Below are 20,722 nucleotides of genomic sequence, written 5' to 3' on the forward strand. Positions count from 1 at the left end.
GTGGAATCATTACTTTTTCACATTTCATTTTCTTTATTATCATAAACATCATCATCATCATCAGTAATAGTAATTAGTTCAAATATGAAGAGGATGCTGTCACCATCACATCATCAGCATCATCACTGTATTCATTCTTATCTATTTCAAATGCTTCCATATTCAGCAGTGCTGGTGATATAAACTGGCTCTGTAGTGCTCATATTCGTCGAACACAACCCCGTCAGGTAGTGTGAGGGGAGGTTGATGATGCCGTAGCAGTAATTTTTGGAGTATTTGCAGTAATTCTACAAAATGAATGAATTTCAACTGATGTGGCAGCAGCAAACCTGGCATTGTTGGCAATGGTATTTTTGTGGTGATGTTGGTGGTGGCAACATCTGCAATTCATTGAGCAGCACTGCTGCAATAATGATGGGAGAAATTATCTTACATTTTTATGGATGCGCACACACACACACACACCTTTACACACACAACCACACACACACACACACACACACACATACACCTTTACACACACACACACACACACACACACAAGTTTGAGAAAAATAGAAAATTGCACATTACACAGTTGGGGGCTCTTCAGTCGTGGGCCTTATGCCTATAGAACCATTTCTGCTAATCTTGCTCGCATTGTCCTTCATCATCCTTGTTGAAATAATAGTGAGCAACAATCGATCTCGCTTCTCTTAAATACTCTGCAGATGGGCAGCTCCTGTGAAACTGCATCCAAGAAAGCTATACAGAACGATCTGGGGTAAGTGTAAGCCATAGCAAACAGCTGCTGTCAGCACTCACACACATATCTCGCCGCCTTTTCTGTCATGTGACCTGCATTGGAGGCAGCATGAATTCATGTAATAAGGACATTGTAAAGATTTCGCTAACACTACATCTACACACCACAGACTCTAGTTTCCACTGTGACATTTCTTCTTGGTTAACAGATATAGGTAAAGTGAGAAAAACCTAATGCAATTTTTATATTGGTGTGAATGGCAAAACAGGAATGAACTCACCTGCTATGATCTGTGATGTCGTTGAGTATATATGATACAAACCAATCCTTGAAATCCAATATATGTGAAAAATTCATGCAATGACATCAATAAGTTATTCATGTGACAACACATGTGACACACAACCTTTGTCAGCTCACGGCAATATTTCACCTTGATGCATAACCTAGATCTACTTTATAAAACATGTAGAAGCAAAGTAGGTATTGCTAAAGTTGTAAGAAGCATTTGTATTTTGTACTGTTGAGTTCGCCAGGAAAATATGACAATATGATTTATAGTGATTTTCTTAAGTTAGTTACACACAGTCAGATGACAAAAAGTTTGATATCGAATTGCCAGACTCTAATCGTAGGGTAGGGAGAAAATTTAGTAGCACACATCAGAGTATCAGCTTCGACACCACTGTAACAAGAGGTGTCTGTCTTGTACACCGTTCGCTATTGTGCACTGCTATGAGATCAAGGCAAAAGTATCCTCACTGACTCATGAAGCCAGAACCCCTAGATCTGAATCCAGGGCAAAGGGTTGTCATGTTACAATCTGTAATTTTATACAATTGTACTCCTTCTAGATATATGGAGGTTGCATGCAACAATGCTGATATTAACAACAGAAGGAAGGCCAGCATTGACTGTTGAAGTAGAAATTTTTATTACTGTTGCAAATCGATTTCAATCACCGTGTGACCATCATCAGTGCTAGTATTGAAGCCCTGTGGATTTACAAATACAAGCAATAAAACTGCAGTATCTTCACTTATCAATGAACACTACTTGTCAGACAAAAGGTACAAATGCGACTGGGGCACCAGTATAATTGTTCATTTCATCAAGTTGTTCTGTGGAATAAGACAAATAAATTGAATACTTAGCAATGCGATGTGACAATGATGGACTAGAGTTTACAATTACTTACAGAAGATGTCTTCAACAATCGTCACCATTGTCAAGACACAGATGTAGCGAGAGAGTACTGTGCATGAGAATTTAAAACCTGGAACCAAAGATGATCGTCATTGGCTGTTATTGATGGTGAATTAAAAAAAATAAAGTAAGAAAACCTACGTCTGGTATACCTGAGTGAGCATTTGGGTGAAACTGTGTGTCATAATAATTCACACACACACACACACACACACACACACACACACATATATATATATATATATTGGTTTCTGCTGGCGTTTCATACTGGTTATCTCACTACAATGTGCAGATAGTGAATGATAGTGCACACACACAAGTGAACTCTAAAAATTACAATTTGCACAAACGGTGAGGGACTGAGCTTGTATGTCATTGGTGCCCTGGGGCTCTGCAGTGACTGGCCAAGGGCATCATGATGTCCACACAACAATCTAACGCCATTGGTATGTTTATACTGGGCACCACGATTTGTGGTAAGTTGTTTAGTATGTGAACAAATCAATTAGGGGGCATCCTTAAATGTGCAGGGGCTCAGAAGGTAGCTTGTGGAGGAATGGGATGTGTGTGTGTGTGTATGTCGGGGGGGGGGGGGGCAGGTTCTGTTGGGTGAAGGTGGTCTTCACAAGGCAGTGACATGGGCTTGGTGCAGCTGTCCTGATGTTATGACGTCCGAATTCCAGGAATGTTAATGCTGATGTCAGTGATTTGGGCTAGAATGCACACTGCCCTGCTACTGCTGGGTAGGACAGATGGACGACAGAGAGAGGAGTTCGTGCCCCTTGCACCCAGGTTGTCAGTTTCTTGAATAGCCATAAACTTGCTGTCTGTTGTCGCCATTTTGAATATATCACAGAGCAATAGCTCTTGTAGTAATTGTGAAGGTAGTTACCGTTAAAATCCAATTATCTTCTAGGATGGGGTAGTACGTGAAACAGGAACAGTCGCGGTGATGAAACGCTCCTTTGTTACCGCACTGATTCAGTGCAGGTAACTAGTTGGCAAGGAGATTGCCTTGGCAGCTGTGAGCTGCCCAATCGTAAATACCGGTGTGGATGCTCTAAGGAACACCGACAGCTTCATTCTGAGAGCTGTGGCCATTACTAATAGCTGTTAATACGTTCTTAATGGAAGCTGTAGACTTGACAAGGGGATTACGCGTTGGCTGTGTTTCGTAAATAATGTGCCACCTTTTCTGCCTTTCATGCCGCACACGGATTCTATTCCGCCAGACAAGATATGGACTCGATCACGGCTCTGGCGTTGCATCTCGTGCAAGCATATCTGCAGCGCCTATAAGAACGGATGTCATGCCGACGGAAGTCACTCAAAGAAAAGAAAATATGACGCCAAACTATCAAATTTTAAATCTTCACTTTCTGTTCAACATTTCTTCCACTTTCCAACCACTGTTGTCATCTCCAAGTTCGATGCATAAGGGGTAGACAAATGAAAACGAGAAAGATGCAAAAAATATTTCAAGTGAGCTGGCTTCACTTTACTTCTATCAGTAACGAGTCACAAACATAATGTAGCGATGGCTATTTCATATGTTACGGTGCATAACAGTATTTAATTCTTGTAGCCGTGGCATATGATTTTTCACTGTATTACTGGTTTTATAAATTGATAATTGATGCAGTTTTGCTCATGAAAGTGTCCCTGCCCACTTTCTTAACTGCGTATTGCAAGATTATGGGTTAAGACCTGACTCTCCCTTGATCGTTCTTTTAACTTCAGTATGGCTTTAGTCTGGCTACTTATTAATGCGAATGTGTGTTTTTGCATGATGCTCACTACTGAAACCGTTCAATGCGCATTCATCAGCTCTTACAAGATCTGAAGCTGTTTGTAATACACAACAGAAACTAGTTTTGTAGGACTTTTTTTCTTTAATTTTAATATAGTACGTTATGACAGCTGTCTCCTTTCCTAATTTTCTAATGCTTCACCAGTTTGTGAAATATGGGATCGTGCTGAAAAGTAAAGCCCCCGAATTTTGTATTCACTTCTCATTTTGGCTGAGTTAGCTTCTAACTGAGGAATGTAACATGCCGGTGTGTAACGTAACTATGTCTGTACATGAGAAACAGTGTGCTGTAGTCGATTTTAGAATTCGAAGAGTTCGTCCCCTCGTGGAGCACCTTCCCCTTTAGTATGCCAATGCCGTACCACACACGAGCCTTGCGATATACGAAACAACCCGACGCCTTGGATTCACTGTTATCCATCATCACCCATACGGTCCCGATTTGGCCCCATCCGATTTTCATTCATTTCCAGAACTTAAAGAACACCTTCGAGGAAGTAATTGATAGTGGTGTAGCGGTGGAAGCAGAAGTGAGGTTGTGACTCCGTCAACAAAGTCAAACTTTCTACAGCGACGATATAAACGAACTGATCTCTCGTTGGGAGAAATGTGTTCATCACCAAGGTGACTGTGTTCAGAAACAAACATGTGTACCTTTAGAATATAGATATAGAATGTCAATAACATTTGTTTTATTTAAAATGCTTTAACTGTTTTCACATAAAATAATCGGAGGCGTCAGTTTTCAGCATATCCTCGTGTATCAGTCGACTAATGGGCCGTACTACTCTTTATGTAGCCAGTCACAAAATAGTGACGAAGATAGCAGTCGAACACTGCGCTACATTGTGTGAAAATGGACCCAGCACTGTATCGACCGCTCCCAGGCTTGTCTTCGGAGGTCAGCGGTTCTTACAACAGCAGCTAGAAGAACAGGAATGCCAGAAGGCCCTCTCGGTCAAATTGTTTTCACATCGGACGGCGACACATCCGCCGCCGTTCCCGCCATGCTACGATGTTTTGCCGACCCCCCACTCAGAAGATATAGTTGTTGAGCAGTTCAAAGAAAACTTGAGTCTCAGTTCAAATAGATATCCCACGCATACAATGATAGACGGTGGTGATCTCAATCTACCCTCGATGTACTGGAAAAATTATACGTTTAAAGGCGGCGGTAGGCATAAAAGGTCATTCGAAATTGTACTGAATGCTTTCTCAGAAAATTATTTTGAACAACTAGTTCATGAGACCACTCGAAGCGTAAAAGGTTGTGAAAGCACACGTGACCTCTTAGCAGCAAATAATCCTGGACAAATATGGAGCATCGTGACAAATACAGGGATTAGCGACCAAAAGGCAGTTGCTGACAGACTGAATACCGTAACACCTACAATCATAAAAAAATAAACGCCAAGTATATGTATTTAAACAAGCTGTTAAAAATGCTCTTAACGCCTTTCTAAGAGGCAGTCTTCACTCCTTCCTACCTGATCGTTTAAGCGTGGAAAAGATGTGGAATGATTTCAAAGAGGTAGTATCGATAGCAGTTGAGAGATATACACCACATAAATTAATGAGTGATGGTACTGATCCACCATGATACGCAAAACGGTTCATATCGCTGTTGCGGAAGCAACGAGAAAAGCAAGCCAAATTTAAAGAACTCAAAATCCTCAAGACTGCAAAGTTTTGCAGAAGTCCGAAATATAGCACCTACGTTAATGGGAGATGCTTTCAATAATTTCCACAACAAAAATTTGTCTCGGAATCTGGCAGAAAACTCAGAGATTCTGGTCATACATAAAGCACACCAATGGCAAGACGTAGTCAATACCTTCACAGCGCGGTAACAACGGTAAAGTCACTGATGACAGAGCCACTAAAGCAGAGTTATCAAACACGGTTTTCCGAAACTCCTTCACCAAAGAAGACGAATTAAATATTCCTGCATTCTGATCAAGATGAGAAACATAAAAGTAGACATCCTCGGTGTAGCAAGGCAGCTTACACCACTTAATAAAGGCAAGGGCTGCGGTCCAGATTATATATCAGTCAGGTTCCTTTCAGAGTATGCTGACACAATAGCTCTATATTTAGCAACTATATACAACCATTCGCTCACAGAGCAATCCGTACTTAAAGGCTGGAAAACTGCTCAAGTCACACCGATACCCAAAAAAGTAAGTAGGAGTTATCCACTGAATTACAGACCCATATCGCTAACGTCGATTTGCAGTAGGATTTTGGAGCATGTACTGTGTTTGAACATTCTGAAGTACCTCAAAGAAAACGATTTATTGACACATAGAACGGATTCAGAAAATATCACTCTTGTGAAACCCGAACCAGCTGTTTATACTCGTGAAGTAATGACTACTATCGATAGGGGAAATCAAATTGATTCCGTATTTTTAGATTTCCAGAAGGCTTTGGACACCGTTCCTCAAAAGCGTCTTCTAACCAAACTGCGTGCTTATGGAATATCGCCTCAGTTGTGCGACTCGATTCGTGATTTCCTGTCGGAAAGGCCACAGTTCGTAGCAATAGACGGAAAGTCATCGAGTAAAACAGAAGTAATATCCGGCATTCCCCACGGAAGTCTTATGGGCCCTCTATTGCTCCTGATCTATATTAACTACGTAGAAGACAATCTGAGTAGACGTCATAGATCGTTTGCAGATGATGCTCTCACATAGCGTCTTCTGAAGTCATCAGATGACCAAAACGAACTGCAAAATTATTTAGAAAAGAAATCTGTATGGTGCGAAAGTGGTAATTGACCCTGGATAAAGAAAAGTGTGAAGTTATTCACATGAGTACTAAAATAAATCTGCCTAATTTCGATTACGCGATAACTCATACAAATCTGAAGGCTGTAAATTCAACTAATTGCTCAAGGATTACAATTACAAATAACGTAAACTGGAATGATCTTATAGATAATGTTGTGGGTAGAGCAAACCAAAGGCTGCGGTTCATTGGCAGAACACTTTGAAGATGCAACAGGTCTGCTAAAGAGGCTGCTTACACCACACTTGTCCGCCCTATTCTGGAGTATTGCTGTGCGGTGTGCGATCCGCATTAGGTAGGACTGACGGATGATATGGAAAAAGTTCAGAGAAGGGCGGCTCGTTCTGTACTGTCGTGAAATAGGGCAGATAGTGTCACAGACATGATATATGAATTGGAGTGGCAATCATTAAAACAAGGGTGTTTTTCGTTGCGACGGGATCTTCTCATGAAATTTCAATCACCAGTTTTCTCCTCCGATTGTGAAAACATTCTGTTGGCACCCACATGCATAGGGAGAAATAATCATCACGATAAAATAAGAGCAATCATGAGTCGCACAGAAAAATTTAATTGCTCGTTTTTCCTGCGCGCCGTTTGAGAGTGGAACGGTAGTGAGACAGCTTGAAGGTGGTTCATTGAACCCACTGCCAGGCACTTCGTTGTGAATAGCAGTGTAATCACGTAGATATAGATGTAGGAATAATTACTCTCTCCACCCTACTGTTGATCATTACACATTCCCACATGTGATATGCAACAGTAGAAAATTATTTAGAAACAGAACTATAGCTTAGCCGCTGCCTGCGTGCTGTTTGCTGTTGTGCTTTCGAGAAATTTGCAAAAATGGTGTCCATACGCGAGGTAACTGGAAATTTTGGTTAGGGCCAGATAACTTTTCTACTTCAGTTGCGCATTTAAAGTAAGACAAGTTACATTCAGATCAATTACAGTTTAGTTCAAATTAGCTTCTGTTTAGTCAAAGCGTAGCATACGCTTTTAAGTTGGATAACAGTTTGTGGGGACCTAGTTATGATATTATACATACTTTTATAGATTATGCATACTTTTATAGATTTTTATAGTTGGGCTAACTTTCATACGGAAACAAATATAATGGGAAGCGTACATACGGCTCTCCTGCCAGGATAGTTCGTTCGTTCTTTTGGTTGTACTTAGACAGATAGTGTTGGATTTCTCGAAAGCGTAAAATACCACTGTGCTAATTTTACTAATGTTGTACTTCTTTTCAGGCAATGCATTTAAAATTCTGTGACCAGTTTGTGAAGTTTCTTGTCGTGTAAGAATTATTCATTACTTTATTACATGAAGTGTCGGCACAATAGAACTGGTTTTGTATGGATTTCCTTCATTGTTGAGTATTTTCGTGCATGATAGTACAGTTTTTGTGTGGTTTGTTTGGTCATTGTAGCAGTTTCGTTTCTCCAAGAAATAGTGATTCGTCATGTTTGGTACAACGATAAACAACATGAAAGTTCGTTGTAGCACAAGACAACAGAGGATGTTGCAAAATAACTAGTCGATTCAAGATGAGATAAACCACCTTGAGCAGTTACCAGATACCAATAATTTACATTGGATTTTTGTAAATTGCGCAGATCCACAGTTATTAACTAGTTTAATCAGTTTACCGAAAAATAACGAAACAAACAAACTATAGTTAATAAGCACCCAAATTCTGAAGTTGAGTGAATTGGCGATATGTCGCCACAGTCTAGCGAATGCTTACCAGAGTCGCAGGAATCGTGCGAAACTTCACACATCAGGATCAGGTTTTACGCCAGCGTTTATGGAACGAACACAAACCTCATCACCTTCAGTGAACAATTATACAGAACCACACTGCGCGAATCCGACAAGTTTTCGAGAATCAGTTCGTCAGATGCTTAACGAAACACAAGCTGAAAATAGAAACTCACAGGAACAGAAAAATAGAGGTAGAAAATGAATCACTTAGGGAAGAAATTAAAAAATCACAGGTAGAGAATAGAACATCACAGGAAGAAAAGAAAATGAAAATACAAAATTTATCAGTTGAGATAGGGAAGAAATTACAAATTACCTTCCACCAATAATCAGCAGTTTTGCAACTAATTCCGTGACATTGAAACATAACATGAAAACTGAAAACAAATCAGCTTAATAACAAGGACGAATTGATAGCTAAAATCGACACAGTAGTTCCAAGTGCGATAGTTACATAGATAAGAGAACAGAACGAACATCTTAACAGGAAGATAAAAGAAATTAGCGAACAATTGGAAACTTTGACATTAAATTCTCAAGAACAAAAAGAACATTTAATCACAATTAAAGAAAAAGTTCATCATCTGACAACGAATATGGCAAATTTGTCAACCAGCACAGATAGAGATTCAAATGACACAACGCATGTACAGTTTTCAGACTCAGAAGAATACCAGTTATTACTAAATTTTAAAGACAGCCAAGAGAAAATTAATTAGCAAAACAATCGTTATAGGAATACCATACATGAAAAAGTCAAGTTTACTAATATAAAGCTTAACCGCAACTACAAAAAGGACGAATTTGACCGTGTATATTCATATTCAGTAAACTTTGGTGACCACACAAATTTATGGCGTTCAGGTAATTTCCTACGGGAACAGTACTACACATCCAGATATGTTAATGAATCACCGATGTGTTGCAATAGAAAACAATCTGGTTCGCACAGAAACGTTAACTTGGATTGCAAACACTTTTTGACAGTACGTGAAATCGAAGTTTCTGGGTGTTACAGTAATTTCTTTCAAATTATTTTGTTTGTATTTGACTATGTAGAGATTTATGTTATTATGCAATTGTTTTATTGGAACAAAACTATTAACTACATTTGTTTCATGCTATGTTGAAGAATGTAAACTGAATATACTGATGTAAAGTTCCATCCTAATATAATCGATATTATAATGTCTTGACAGTGAATTACTGATGTGAACCGCGCCGAAACCATGTGCGCACGCTGCTATGGAAAAAGAGAGCACGGGAGAGGGTAGTAGCAGCATGGTGAAAGGTGCTTGAGAACAAGTTCATGTGATTGTAATTGAAAATTTTAGTCTGATTTTATTAAATGTGTTACAGAACTGAGCAGCGCAAAATATAATTATTGTGTCGATATAGTGTTATTCACGTTTACAAAGAAGGATGATGTGTATCGTCATTAAGTACATGGCTTGCTAACGAATAGAGACGAGAAAAAACTAGAGCTGAATTTAAGGAATGGGTTCTCTGCTCTAAATATCGTTTGTCAGCCTCTAATTAACGTCTTAGTTCACGTGCACCAATATTAGCTGGAAAGCTCAGAACTTTTGTGGCAAGAGTAATTAGTTTATCCTTCACATGAACAAAAGCACCCGTAGCCAAGTACTAAACTAACAGATGTGTTAGCTCTAAAATATTCAACCACAGACATAAAAATACAAGATCTAAATTGTACAATGAGTTTTTTGCAAAACTTTGTAATTGTTTACTTACAATAATTGTCGGATATAACCATTTAGTGTTATTTGATTATTAAGCGAATTAATTGTTAGAATACTGAAACTACAACGAGTATTGCTTCACGGTACCGGACAGCAATGTGAATTTTACTGAGTAGATGTTCTTTACAAAGTACAGAGAAGTTTCACATCCTAGGGTCTTCACCCATACATATCAATAAAATGCATTGTTAAATTCCTTTTTTAAGTCAGAATAATTAATTTGGTTTTATTTGCTGTGCATTATCCTGCTTATTAAGTTCAGAAAACTTTCCATCATTTTAAAGCTCACACAGTAAAAGCAATTAAGCACAGTTAATGGTAATGTATGTGAGGTAAATTACTGCACAATTTAAGATAAACATGAAAATACATTAGCTATTTAGGGTTTTAGTATCGACAGAAGTCTTCTCAGACAACTATTTAAAAATCTACAGTACTATATTGGAACGTAAATAGCATTTAGTAATTAATGCTCATATAATTTATAGTGAGGAAAAATGCTCTGTTAAATTGACATACTGATCATTGAATTACCAATACTGTCCAAGTAATAGTGTAGGTCACTCTGTTGTTGATGTCAGTTAGTATTACACTCTGTAAGTTGAAACATAGTCAGACAACATTTCTAGTTTGAACTACTGTAGCTTCACAAAATTTGTTTATCAGTAAATACATAGCTGCTGTCATAGTTGAATGATTAATTAAAAGTTCTGAAAGCAAATACATTCTCTTTTGTGTAGTATACTCATAAAGTTCAGTTGAAACACCGTTACATAATGTTCCCATGCCTTACCTCACTATAATCTTTGGCTACAGTGCACAGAGTTCATGTTTGCTTAGAAAGTATTACAGAGCATTTCTAAAAGTAAATTTGTCTTCTTTGAACAGATTCTGATTCAGTTAGACTTTAAAATTCAAAGAAAACGCATAGAATTCTTAACTGTACTGAAACATAGAGGCAACATTTAATGTTAAGTTCCATCTCTTACATCTGCTGGACGTATTTGAACTGCACTGTCCTTCATGTGGAGGCTAAAAGGCAGGTAGGAAGTGAAGTGTTAAGTGACGGCCAATTTACAGTGTGTGGCGTCTTTGGATTCCGATTGCCTTTCATTAGAGCTAGGATACAATGTCGGCACATTGTAAAGGATTTCCGCAGTAACTTACTTCTTGCGTGCAAAGATGGATTAAAAGAGCACTCGTGTGTTTCATTATCTCAAAACTAATTACAAATGATTCCTTAAAAATGTTTCTTTTTCTTAATAAATTATTTCAACTCGACTTATTAACAAAAAGACGACAGTATTTTAAATTTAAATGAGGGAAAATACTTCACTATGGAAGACATACTACTTTGATTAGTTAATTATTGCCAGGAAAACAACAAAAATTATTTCGTTATTGATTACGTAAAGTGGTGAGTAAATGCTAAGTATAGACTGAGTATCGATAATAGAGCGAATTGTAGCAGACGACGATGAAGCTGTTAGTATCAAAATAAAGGGTAGTGGTATCACACCGTTACATGTGTCATTACGGACACAAGACGGTATGTATTTTGTTATAGTAGCGAAAATATATATATGAAAATAAGCATTGGGCTTTACATATGACTCAAGAATATTGTGGACAAAGACAAATACGGTAAAGATAGCGACCATTACAAGTACTACTGCCCCTAGCGGCGAGACAGCCAATCATCAGGTTTGATTATTTCTCTATTTGATTAAAGAAAAATTTTTATATTTGTGTTCAGAATACCAGTAAATGATCAACAAACGCGAATGACCGTGAAGTAAATGTAAAACCAGCCGAATCACACTGGTACAGCGACATATGCTAGAACTTATTCTTGAGAAAAACTTCCGAATACGCGTATAATTGCAGCTTACTCCACTGAGGGCAAGAAAACATAAACACATATTTTATGCACGAGACACTTATATTTCTGTTGCTGTCCGTTCTTAGTGGGACAGGCGCTTTCCTTGTGCCGTAACAGTTTTGTATGGAGTCTAACGATTCGCACATACTTGCACTTTACTCAACTTTTTAATGTGCGATTATTTTTGTAAATGTAATTACTTTTGCTTCGAAAGCGAAATGTGTTGAAGATTATTAGTATTTGTGGTTCAGATGTAGCAAGTGTGATGGATCTGGTTTCTTCTGTGTTGGGAAACTGTTTTGTACTTTTAACGTCTTATTATGACGCCTGCGTGATTTTACTTTCAAGCATAATAGTGGTGGCTTATTTGGTAAGGAACTACACGCCAGACAAGTTTCCTATGTTCCACACTCACCGCTTTGACTGGAAGTTTATTGAAGAAAAATCATGTTGCTTAGCAGATATACCAGCCTTTAGGTTACAAGAGAGTCGTAAATATACTGCCCTGTAATTTACCGTTCCATACCACCCAGGTTACTTAGGAAACTAAGGAAAGACAAATGTGGTGTAAGTTTTTAGTTATTCTCGATTTTCGTGCCACTACATAAGTTCCCTGTTGTAAGAAGTATGTTACAAATCAATATCAGCGATACTACATTCACTCATCCGTATCTTATGTAAAGTGTATCTTTCTGCACGCTTAGAGCGCTGCTGTTGCAGTGCATAACAAAACTGAGCAGAAGAGTTGTGACTCTATGTATTAGACTGTGGTAGCCAGATGACCATTTTATCGGACGAATGTAGGCAACAAAAACTCCATTATTAGCATCTAAATGCTCACATCAAAGATATACCTACTTTCTGTCGCGGTGTGCCTGGTACAATACAGGATGCTATAGAAGCTCTTTGGAGGAAGATTCAGAGTCTTTTGTCACAAGGAGCCCAGTGGCTACGTCCGTCTAGGGGAGAGCGAGAAGAGAGAGAGAGAGAGGGAGAGAGAGAGAGAGAGAGAAGAGGAGGAGGAGGAGGAGGAGGAGGACGAGGAAGAGAAGAGAAGCATGGACGGGCCGGACCCAGTTGACATTCTCGTGAAGGCTACGGGGCCTCGTAAAGTGGTCTTTGACACGAAGAGTCGCAAGTCACATGATGCTACCGCTGCCGCCTCAAAGGTGAGTTTCCTTTACGTCTTCGTCTACAGAAATACTCCGCATGCCGTCATAGGATGCATGTAGAGGAGACCTTGAACTGTTAGCATCCCCATACCAGTTTCACTGGCTTATGGAGTGAAGAGAAATGATTGTCAATGCGCTTTCGTATAAGCCCTGATTCCCGTTATCTTGTCTTCGCAGTCCTTACGCGAGATATATGTTGGTAGCAGTAGAATCTTTCTTGAGTTTGTCGCAAATGTAATTTTTGTACACTCCATAGTATTTCGCCAAAAGAACGCCTTCTTTCCGCCGGGGGCCCCCATTTGAGTTCAAGCAGCTTTTCCGGTATAGCGGCACTCTTCTGAATTGTTTCGATATCTTCCTTCAATCGACCAGGTTGTGATCCCAAAAACTCGTGCGGTCCTCAAGAACTAACTGCACAAATACGACACTTCGTCGTACACAACAGCATCATGAAACAGTTGCAGACTGCTGCTCACCCTATCCGTCATTTCTTTTATTTGTATACACAACAAGAGCCTTACGGAAGCATTGCTAGTATTCTTTGATGCAGTTGGTAGAATGTTGCCGAACAGGATCAGCCAAATAATAGGAAGGTCAGTTATCAAATTAATACTGCTTCAACGGGAAAACAAACCACACTGATACAGCGCAGGGACGTGTCATAAACTCGATTTGACGTACGCTAGATATATGTGTAATAGTGGGAAATACTAAAGGTTCAGAGATCTCTACTATTAAATATAAAAATGTAACCGCAAGTACCGATTTGCCAAACTTTGCTAACTATCAGAACGGAATGAATGTTGGCAACGATAAGCGAGGACTCAGGTAGCGCTTCTTCATTGTAATGTAAGAACTAGATTTGATTCGCCGCAGTCACAGTGTCTCTTGGGGAAATATATCAACTAGAGGGGATTTGTTGGAATAAAAATTTCTTAAAATCCATTTCTGCGAGTAAAATAAGAAGAAAGAGATTTATAGTCATGTTTGTCGTTGGAGATATAGCTATACGTTCATGCGTTTGTCACATACTTTCTACGTTCTTTCGTAGTACGTTCCGATTGCGGAACTGGTGGCTAGGTTGGGTCTTATTACCAGAGCTTAAATTGCTGAGACTTAAAAAACCAGCAGTGTTATTTACAGTCATATTTTCCGCATACTTTTAGATGCTCTTTGGGAGTAACATGCGTCATGAGTTCCTTGGCGATGGTCTGCTTGCGAATTGCAACACAGCTAAAATCTAATTGCACATTCCACTTCTTACCCTGTTCTACACATTTATCTTTCACTACGCGGCCACATATCTCGGTTCTGGAAATTACTTTATCTTTAGCGAACGCAATTGCCACATTGGTTTGCTACCTTATGTAATCAGTCAATATAACCCATTGCCAAATGTTAAACCTCTATTTCTTACATATTTCTCAAAAAGTTAGTTTTAGTGTACGGTATGGCAATTCCAACAATCGGTATTTACCGTGGAAGACCGAAATTGGAGATCTCAAGATACACGCAGCCGCATGTGGAGAACGTGAAGATTCACATAGTCGCTTGGTGCATGTACGAAATATTTGCTAAATATCCATACTTCTCAATTACACCAGCAAATGTCGGCATTAACCATGCATTGATGGTGAACGTTGAGTAAAAATATTTTTGTTAAATTTTTGAATCTTACTTTAAAATAGGAGAAACCTGAAGTAATACCACATGTAGATAAAATGTTGAACTTAAAGGGAACAGTGCATTATAATTGAGAAAAGAAAACCTCTTCAATAATAAACGTACTTAATTTAATGATTGACATAATACAACCTTATTTATTGCAACAACTTAAAACTGTAATGCTTTGAACTATACAAGAGTGCATTGCTTTTACAACTGCATTTAGTAGCGGAAAACTTCATTTTGCGAAGACAGCCAGTGTGGCCTTGCCCTCCATTTCTCGAACAGCGACAGCTGCTCCTCTCAGCGGCATTTCTTGAGAAGAAATCTCATGTATGGAAAGTAAGTTGTCTTTAGAATTTACGAATTGATTCAGGTATAAAGTTACTGGAAATTACCTTTTTGTTTGCTAATTTGTAAAAGTCGGTGTCATCTGTTCCAGTAACAACCGCCAACACATTTCTGTCTTATGGAAGCCACTGTAGACATCAAGGACCTGTATTCGTACGGTATCACCATTTTAACAGGAGAAAATCTTCTTTTTGAGCCTCGTAATATTTAGATTAGGGGTGTGTAATCCGCGAGCCGGATGCGATCGGAAACAAGTCTCAATGCAACCCAAAAAGTGAGCATCTTTCACACGTTCGATAAAAAATAAATTAATTAATTAATTAAACAAACATTCCATAAAACAATTCCGTATGTTTAAATTTACAATAAACTGAATATTTTCAATTTGAAACTCGTCACACGACGCTATTCTCTAATTGGTTCAGACCATTCTTAACATTACCGCCCGTTCTATACTTGAATCCCCAGAGATTCGTTCTTATAACCAGTCAATTCGGCAGACGCGCTGGTCTGTTATCTTATGGCTGTTTCAATTGTAACGGCAAAGCTAGAGATTTAGAGACGTATAATGAAATCTGTTTATGGAAATACAAGGAAATTCTGTGTTATTTCTGTACGGTTGTGATAAAGGACCTTTTTCAGTGAAGTTCTGATCATTAGAAGTCGGTACAAGCTAGAAATCATTATGTGGATTGCAATTACTACCAATGTTTACTACCTAACAGTATAACTCCGTTACTATAGGCTCAACTTGATATCATATCCATTGCTGCAAATAAGAAGCACCTTTGAATATGATCGTCTTTATAATGGGCTGTCATGAAATCGTTTTTAATTTCGCTTACCATTTCTACCATAGCAGACGATCGGTACAAATCAAAATGTATTAGCACTGCACGTGGTGTCAGGAGCTGCTTCCCTTGCCCCTCGTCGCCCACAGTGCTCATCATGCTCATTTGTTTCACAGCCCACCCACAACAGAGAAAGTTCTGTACAACACGGTTGTACTGTTCTGTCTGGTCGCAACAACTTGGCACTTGAATAATTTTTATTTGGCTGGAGCCACAGTCATGGCAAATTTTGGAATGATGCTGCCACTACTATTTTATTACTACATGATAATAAATATAAGTATTGCAAATGTGGATGTACGTAGTGTTATACCAAATGTTGAACTACTTTCCATTTACTTACGAGAGAAGCTCCCCATCGCAACCCCGTCAGATTTAGTGGTAGTATGGGCCAGTGGACAGCCCATCAAAAAATTAACGCAGATCAAGAACGAAAACAGCAAGAATGTGTACTGAACTACGAAAAAGAAGCAAAATAGAAACAGCGGACGGTCCGAGATGTGCGACATCGAGCGAAATTGAATAGACACGGCGTCGTGGTTATGTGGTCACGGTGTAGGAGTGCGAAGGGGAAGATCTGGTGTTTCTTATTGACGTGTCTGTTCGCTGCATTCATATCTGTGTCTTTGTCGTGTTGTAACGTCCGTTTTCCACAACGAGTTGCAACGAAGGGACTTCCAGATGTACGTACCTTCTATTTGTTCAGCACATGTTACGACTCTTGCGTTCTGTTTTGGAAGTTTTGACTCTTAAATCCCTTTGTTGTAACATTGCTCCCACTAGTTGATTTGTTGTTTTCTTTTCGGTGAGAGATCTATGCGGCGTCACGCCTGTTGTCACTGTTAATCACATTTACTTGCGAAGGTGATATTCTTAGCACATTACCCGTGTTCCGTAACCAATGTATAGTATAAGAAGGTTACAGAAGCAGAACAAACACGTCAATGACCGAATGGACAGTTCAGAAATTTGTGAAAGAAATGGGTCACCAGGGGGATTTGAATGCGGGTCTCCCGCGCTGCACTCTAATAGCCGTGGCCACACAACAACGACGCCGGGTTCTTGCATATACCTCGATTTAGACATCACGAGCTTAGACAGTTCGCTTTTTCTGGTTTGCTTCTTTTCTCGTAGTTCAGTAGTGCTCCTTGTTTTCATGCTTGATCTGTGTTCAGTTTTTGGTGGGCTATTCACTGGGCATTTTAACACTAAACCTGAGGTGGGTGCACTGGGAGTTGTTTTTGGTTGTAGCATTAGTTATCTTGCCCTCTCCATTCTTCCCTGTCACAACACCTGTTTACATCAGCTTACATCAGTGTCTTCTTACCGAATATGTTTTATGTGTGGTTTAGCACTTAATATGTTACATTGTTGCAAATGTGGATATATCTGCATATACCTCTTATGGCTAGTTAAATGTGTCTTCAGAAAGTGATTTTCTTCTCCAATAACTTTATAAACACTTCATTATCCCATATATTTACCACAGTCGCTTAAAGTGTTTCGAATATGTAAATGTGTTTCAATTTTTTTATAAATACTCGATTATCCCTCATCCCTCCACCCCCTCCCCCTTTATGTGCTTTCTCAAACTATATAACCGCTTCTCCACCTACCACCTCTATTATTCCAATCCACCCTTACTATCACAAATCTTTAAATTATTATATAGATATAACCTCTGATTTTATAGGTACAATACAACATCCAAAGAAATTACTCCAACACACAGCTTGTCTCAGATGTCACCAGTTTAAAGAATAATCTACTGATTTAACCACCGAACTTTCAGATGTTATTCTAAAAATCTCTTCTTTTACACTTAAAAAAAATTTATATTGTACATTTATTTTCGTTTGCATCGTACATTTATTTTCTTATGGAATTTTACCATTTTCTTACTCGCTTGTAAATTGTGGTGTACATGTTAACGAAGCACATACTCAAGCAGCTTTATAATACACTTTATAGATAGGGGTACATATATTTTATTAGTACACCAATATGTTTTATAATATGGACTCTGCAGAAGTTTTATTTATATACGTCAGATAGAATGGATCTCAGTTGGAGAATCTCATGAATTTTGGTTTCCTCCTCCCAGCCCTTTGGAGACACTTCTTCAGACTACCCCCTTCCCAACAATTTCCCCCACCCCCCTTCCTTGCCACTCACAACATTGCCACCCCTATCAGGTTTGAATGATGTCTCATGTTCTGCTGGCTCCACAACTGCATCCATGTTTCTTCCCCCTCTCCAATATTTCGTCACTATTGCACTGTGGTTTTCTTGGTAGACTGTGCTGGCGTGAGAGACTTTCGGGAGTATGTGCATACTGCTGTTGCAGTTTGTAACTATACATATTACTACTCGCCTGTATAGTGCACCATGTTTTGTATAATTAACTGTATTACAAGATAGAAATTTCATGTTCGTTACAAATGTATTACTATAAGACACTTCACGATGTTGGCATGTGAGCTTTAATAGTGAACCTCCATGTCATGTACTGTAAACTGTTATGTATCAGCGTAAGCAAAGATAACGTAATTATCAAGAAAAATAAATAGTTAAGCTACCTTGTTCCCTAATGCACCACAGAGTGCATTGTGCTGACTGGAATGTCTCTCAGGCAATCACTGGAAGATCGTTTCATCTATGTCCATGTCAAATGTTGTTCACACACAACCGTGTGGGGCATAGCAGTTTCATATAACAATTGTGCTATAGAGTCCAGAAATGAAATTCTGCGATATAATTAGGCGTTTAGGAGATGTTCTTACTATCACTATGACAGATCTGGTCTATAGGACCATATATGTTTTTTTTTTCGACAAGTTCTTGTTTCATACCAGTCTGATGTCTTTTGACATATAAATAAAGTAAAGAATCGTGGTATTTATACGCCATTTTATGGCTGCCATGTTCTTGTTTTTGTGAATTATTCTTCTATTATTTATTCCAGTTTCTTGTAGCTGAAAATGCTCTAAGGCCGAACTCTGGATCGTATAGCAATAAACCAAAAATTATTACAGTCAAATGGCAGCAGCATCATTCAAGAAAACTTAGCCCTCGTTTCTGATCGGTATTTGTCGATAAATGTCGTAGTCATGGCCTTGGAACCACTATCAATCTGTGAGAACTAACAGTGGGTAACACTACATTAATACCAGCGTGTTTGATACCGTGACTGAAGATGATAGACCACGTTGCCAAAATATTTTCAGATGGAATGAACAGAGTTGCAGTCTGACCACCAAATGAAGGGACTTTTACAAACCACACCTGCCCAGAGATAAATAACCATGTTGCACAGTCAGGCTTTATATATGTCATCTTTGTTTGGAAGCTCGCAGGTTTGTGAACAGCTATTTTCATTGTAAAGCACACAAAGAGTAAAAATAGAATCAAAATCTCAGATAACAGCTTGAGAGCTTGAGGACAGGCTGAAAATTGTAACCCCAATGATTGAACCGTATATTGATACATCAGTTTCCCAAATCGAAGGTCGAATGTCATACTAATTCTATGAATTGTATGTCAAATATACTCGTATGCCTCCGAGCACCCTTCCTCGTCATTTTTTTTTTTTTTGCGGTAAAGCTAGCTATGTGTGTCCCAAAACTACTTTTTTTTCATAGCGGCCCAAGTAAGCTAAAATGTTGGACGCCCCTGTTTTGGATACTTGCAGTAGATGGTTCTCCTCTGCGACAACTCTTTTTATTGACATAAGCCCGTGTTGTTCAGACGTGGCAAGTCGCAGTTCGCCTGCAATATTTTCGACGCGAGTATGATTTTCGGTATGGACACTGCCGAAATTTTCTTCAAAAATATTAACAATTTCTTCGAAATGTTGTTCAGTTTCAATATTTTAAATTTACTTGTCAGACAAAGGTGACGATGCTATTTTTGGTTCAACGCCAAATATGGTTTCATAAGGACTTTGGTGCATTCCTTTTTGGTGTGTAGTGTTGTTGGCAAACTGAACAAATTGCAAATCATCTGACGATGCATTTGTAACGTTGGCGATTATCCATGCAATTAACATATCCCGTTTATCCTAACTGGCCCTTTCAACTGAACATTATGTTTGACCATAACGAGGCTTTGTATGACCCATCTCAACATCTTTCCATATAGCGCATTGTTCGGGTATGACTTGGTTATAAAATTCCCAACCATTATCTGATTGCAGTATCGCTGGGTACCAAATGCTAAAAATATTTGAGGAAGGTGATACACTATTTCTTCGGATGTCTTAGTTTTCGAATGCCGTAACTGGACTAATTTCGTTATATAGTCTTGATACACCGTTATGGACTTATATTTGCTATCCCTGTGTGACTACATGCTTATCAGATCGATTTGAGATCTCGAGTTTAGCTCAGAACTGACCATTGGTTTCACAACAGCACCTTCTTTTAGGCGCACTATGTGTCTTTTGAAATTGTTTACATAATTTTAAATACAACATGACAACTTCATATGAAATATTTTGTATTTAGCTTACAATTTTTTAAGCACACGTGTTATTCTTCCATGGCTTGTTGTCGTGTGAGTTTAAGATAGAACAATGAACAATTCATCAATGGTAACATAATAGCCTATATTCGTTTCTACTGGTATTGATGGTACAGTTAATTTAACTTTGTCATTAATTTTTAAGACGTCAAACGTTGTAATGTATGTTAATCCAAATTTTGACAGAAACCACTTCAGAAAG

The 20,722-nt window shown here is 38.7% G+C and overlaps 1 protein-coding gene across 1 annotated transcript in view; it reads left to right on the plus strand.

The window, feature by feature from the left end:
- The first annotated feature begins 13,018 nt into the window (after positions 1 to 13,018).
- Positions 13,019 to 20,722, plus strand: part of LOC126156630 (V-type proton ATPase subunit F 1-like) — a 93,512-nt gene continuing 85,808 nt past the window's right edge. Inside the window, exon 1 of the mRNA XM_049916322.1 lies at positions 13,019 to 13,129. Coding sequence (XP_049772279.1) covers positions 13,019 to 13,129 — 111 coding nt within the window. The remainder of the gene's footprint in view (positions 13,130 to 20,722) is intronic.

The sequence above is a fragment of the Schistocerca cancellata genome, chromosome 2 (assembly GCF_023864275.1).
Source record: "Schistocerca cancellata isolate TAMUIC-IGC-003103 chromosome 2, iqSchCanc2.1, whole genome shotgun sequence".
In the NCBI taxonomy this organism is placed as follows: Eukaryota; Metazoa; Arthropoda; class Insecta; order Orthoptera; family Acrididae; genus Schistocerca; species Schistocerca cancellata.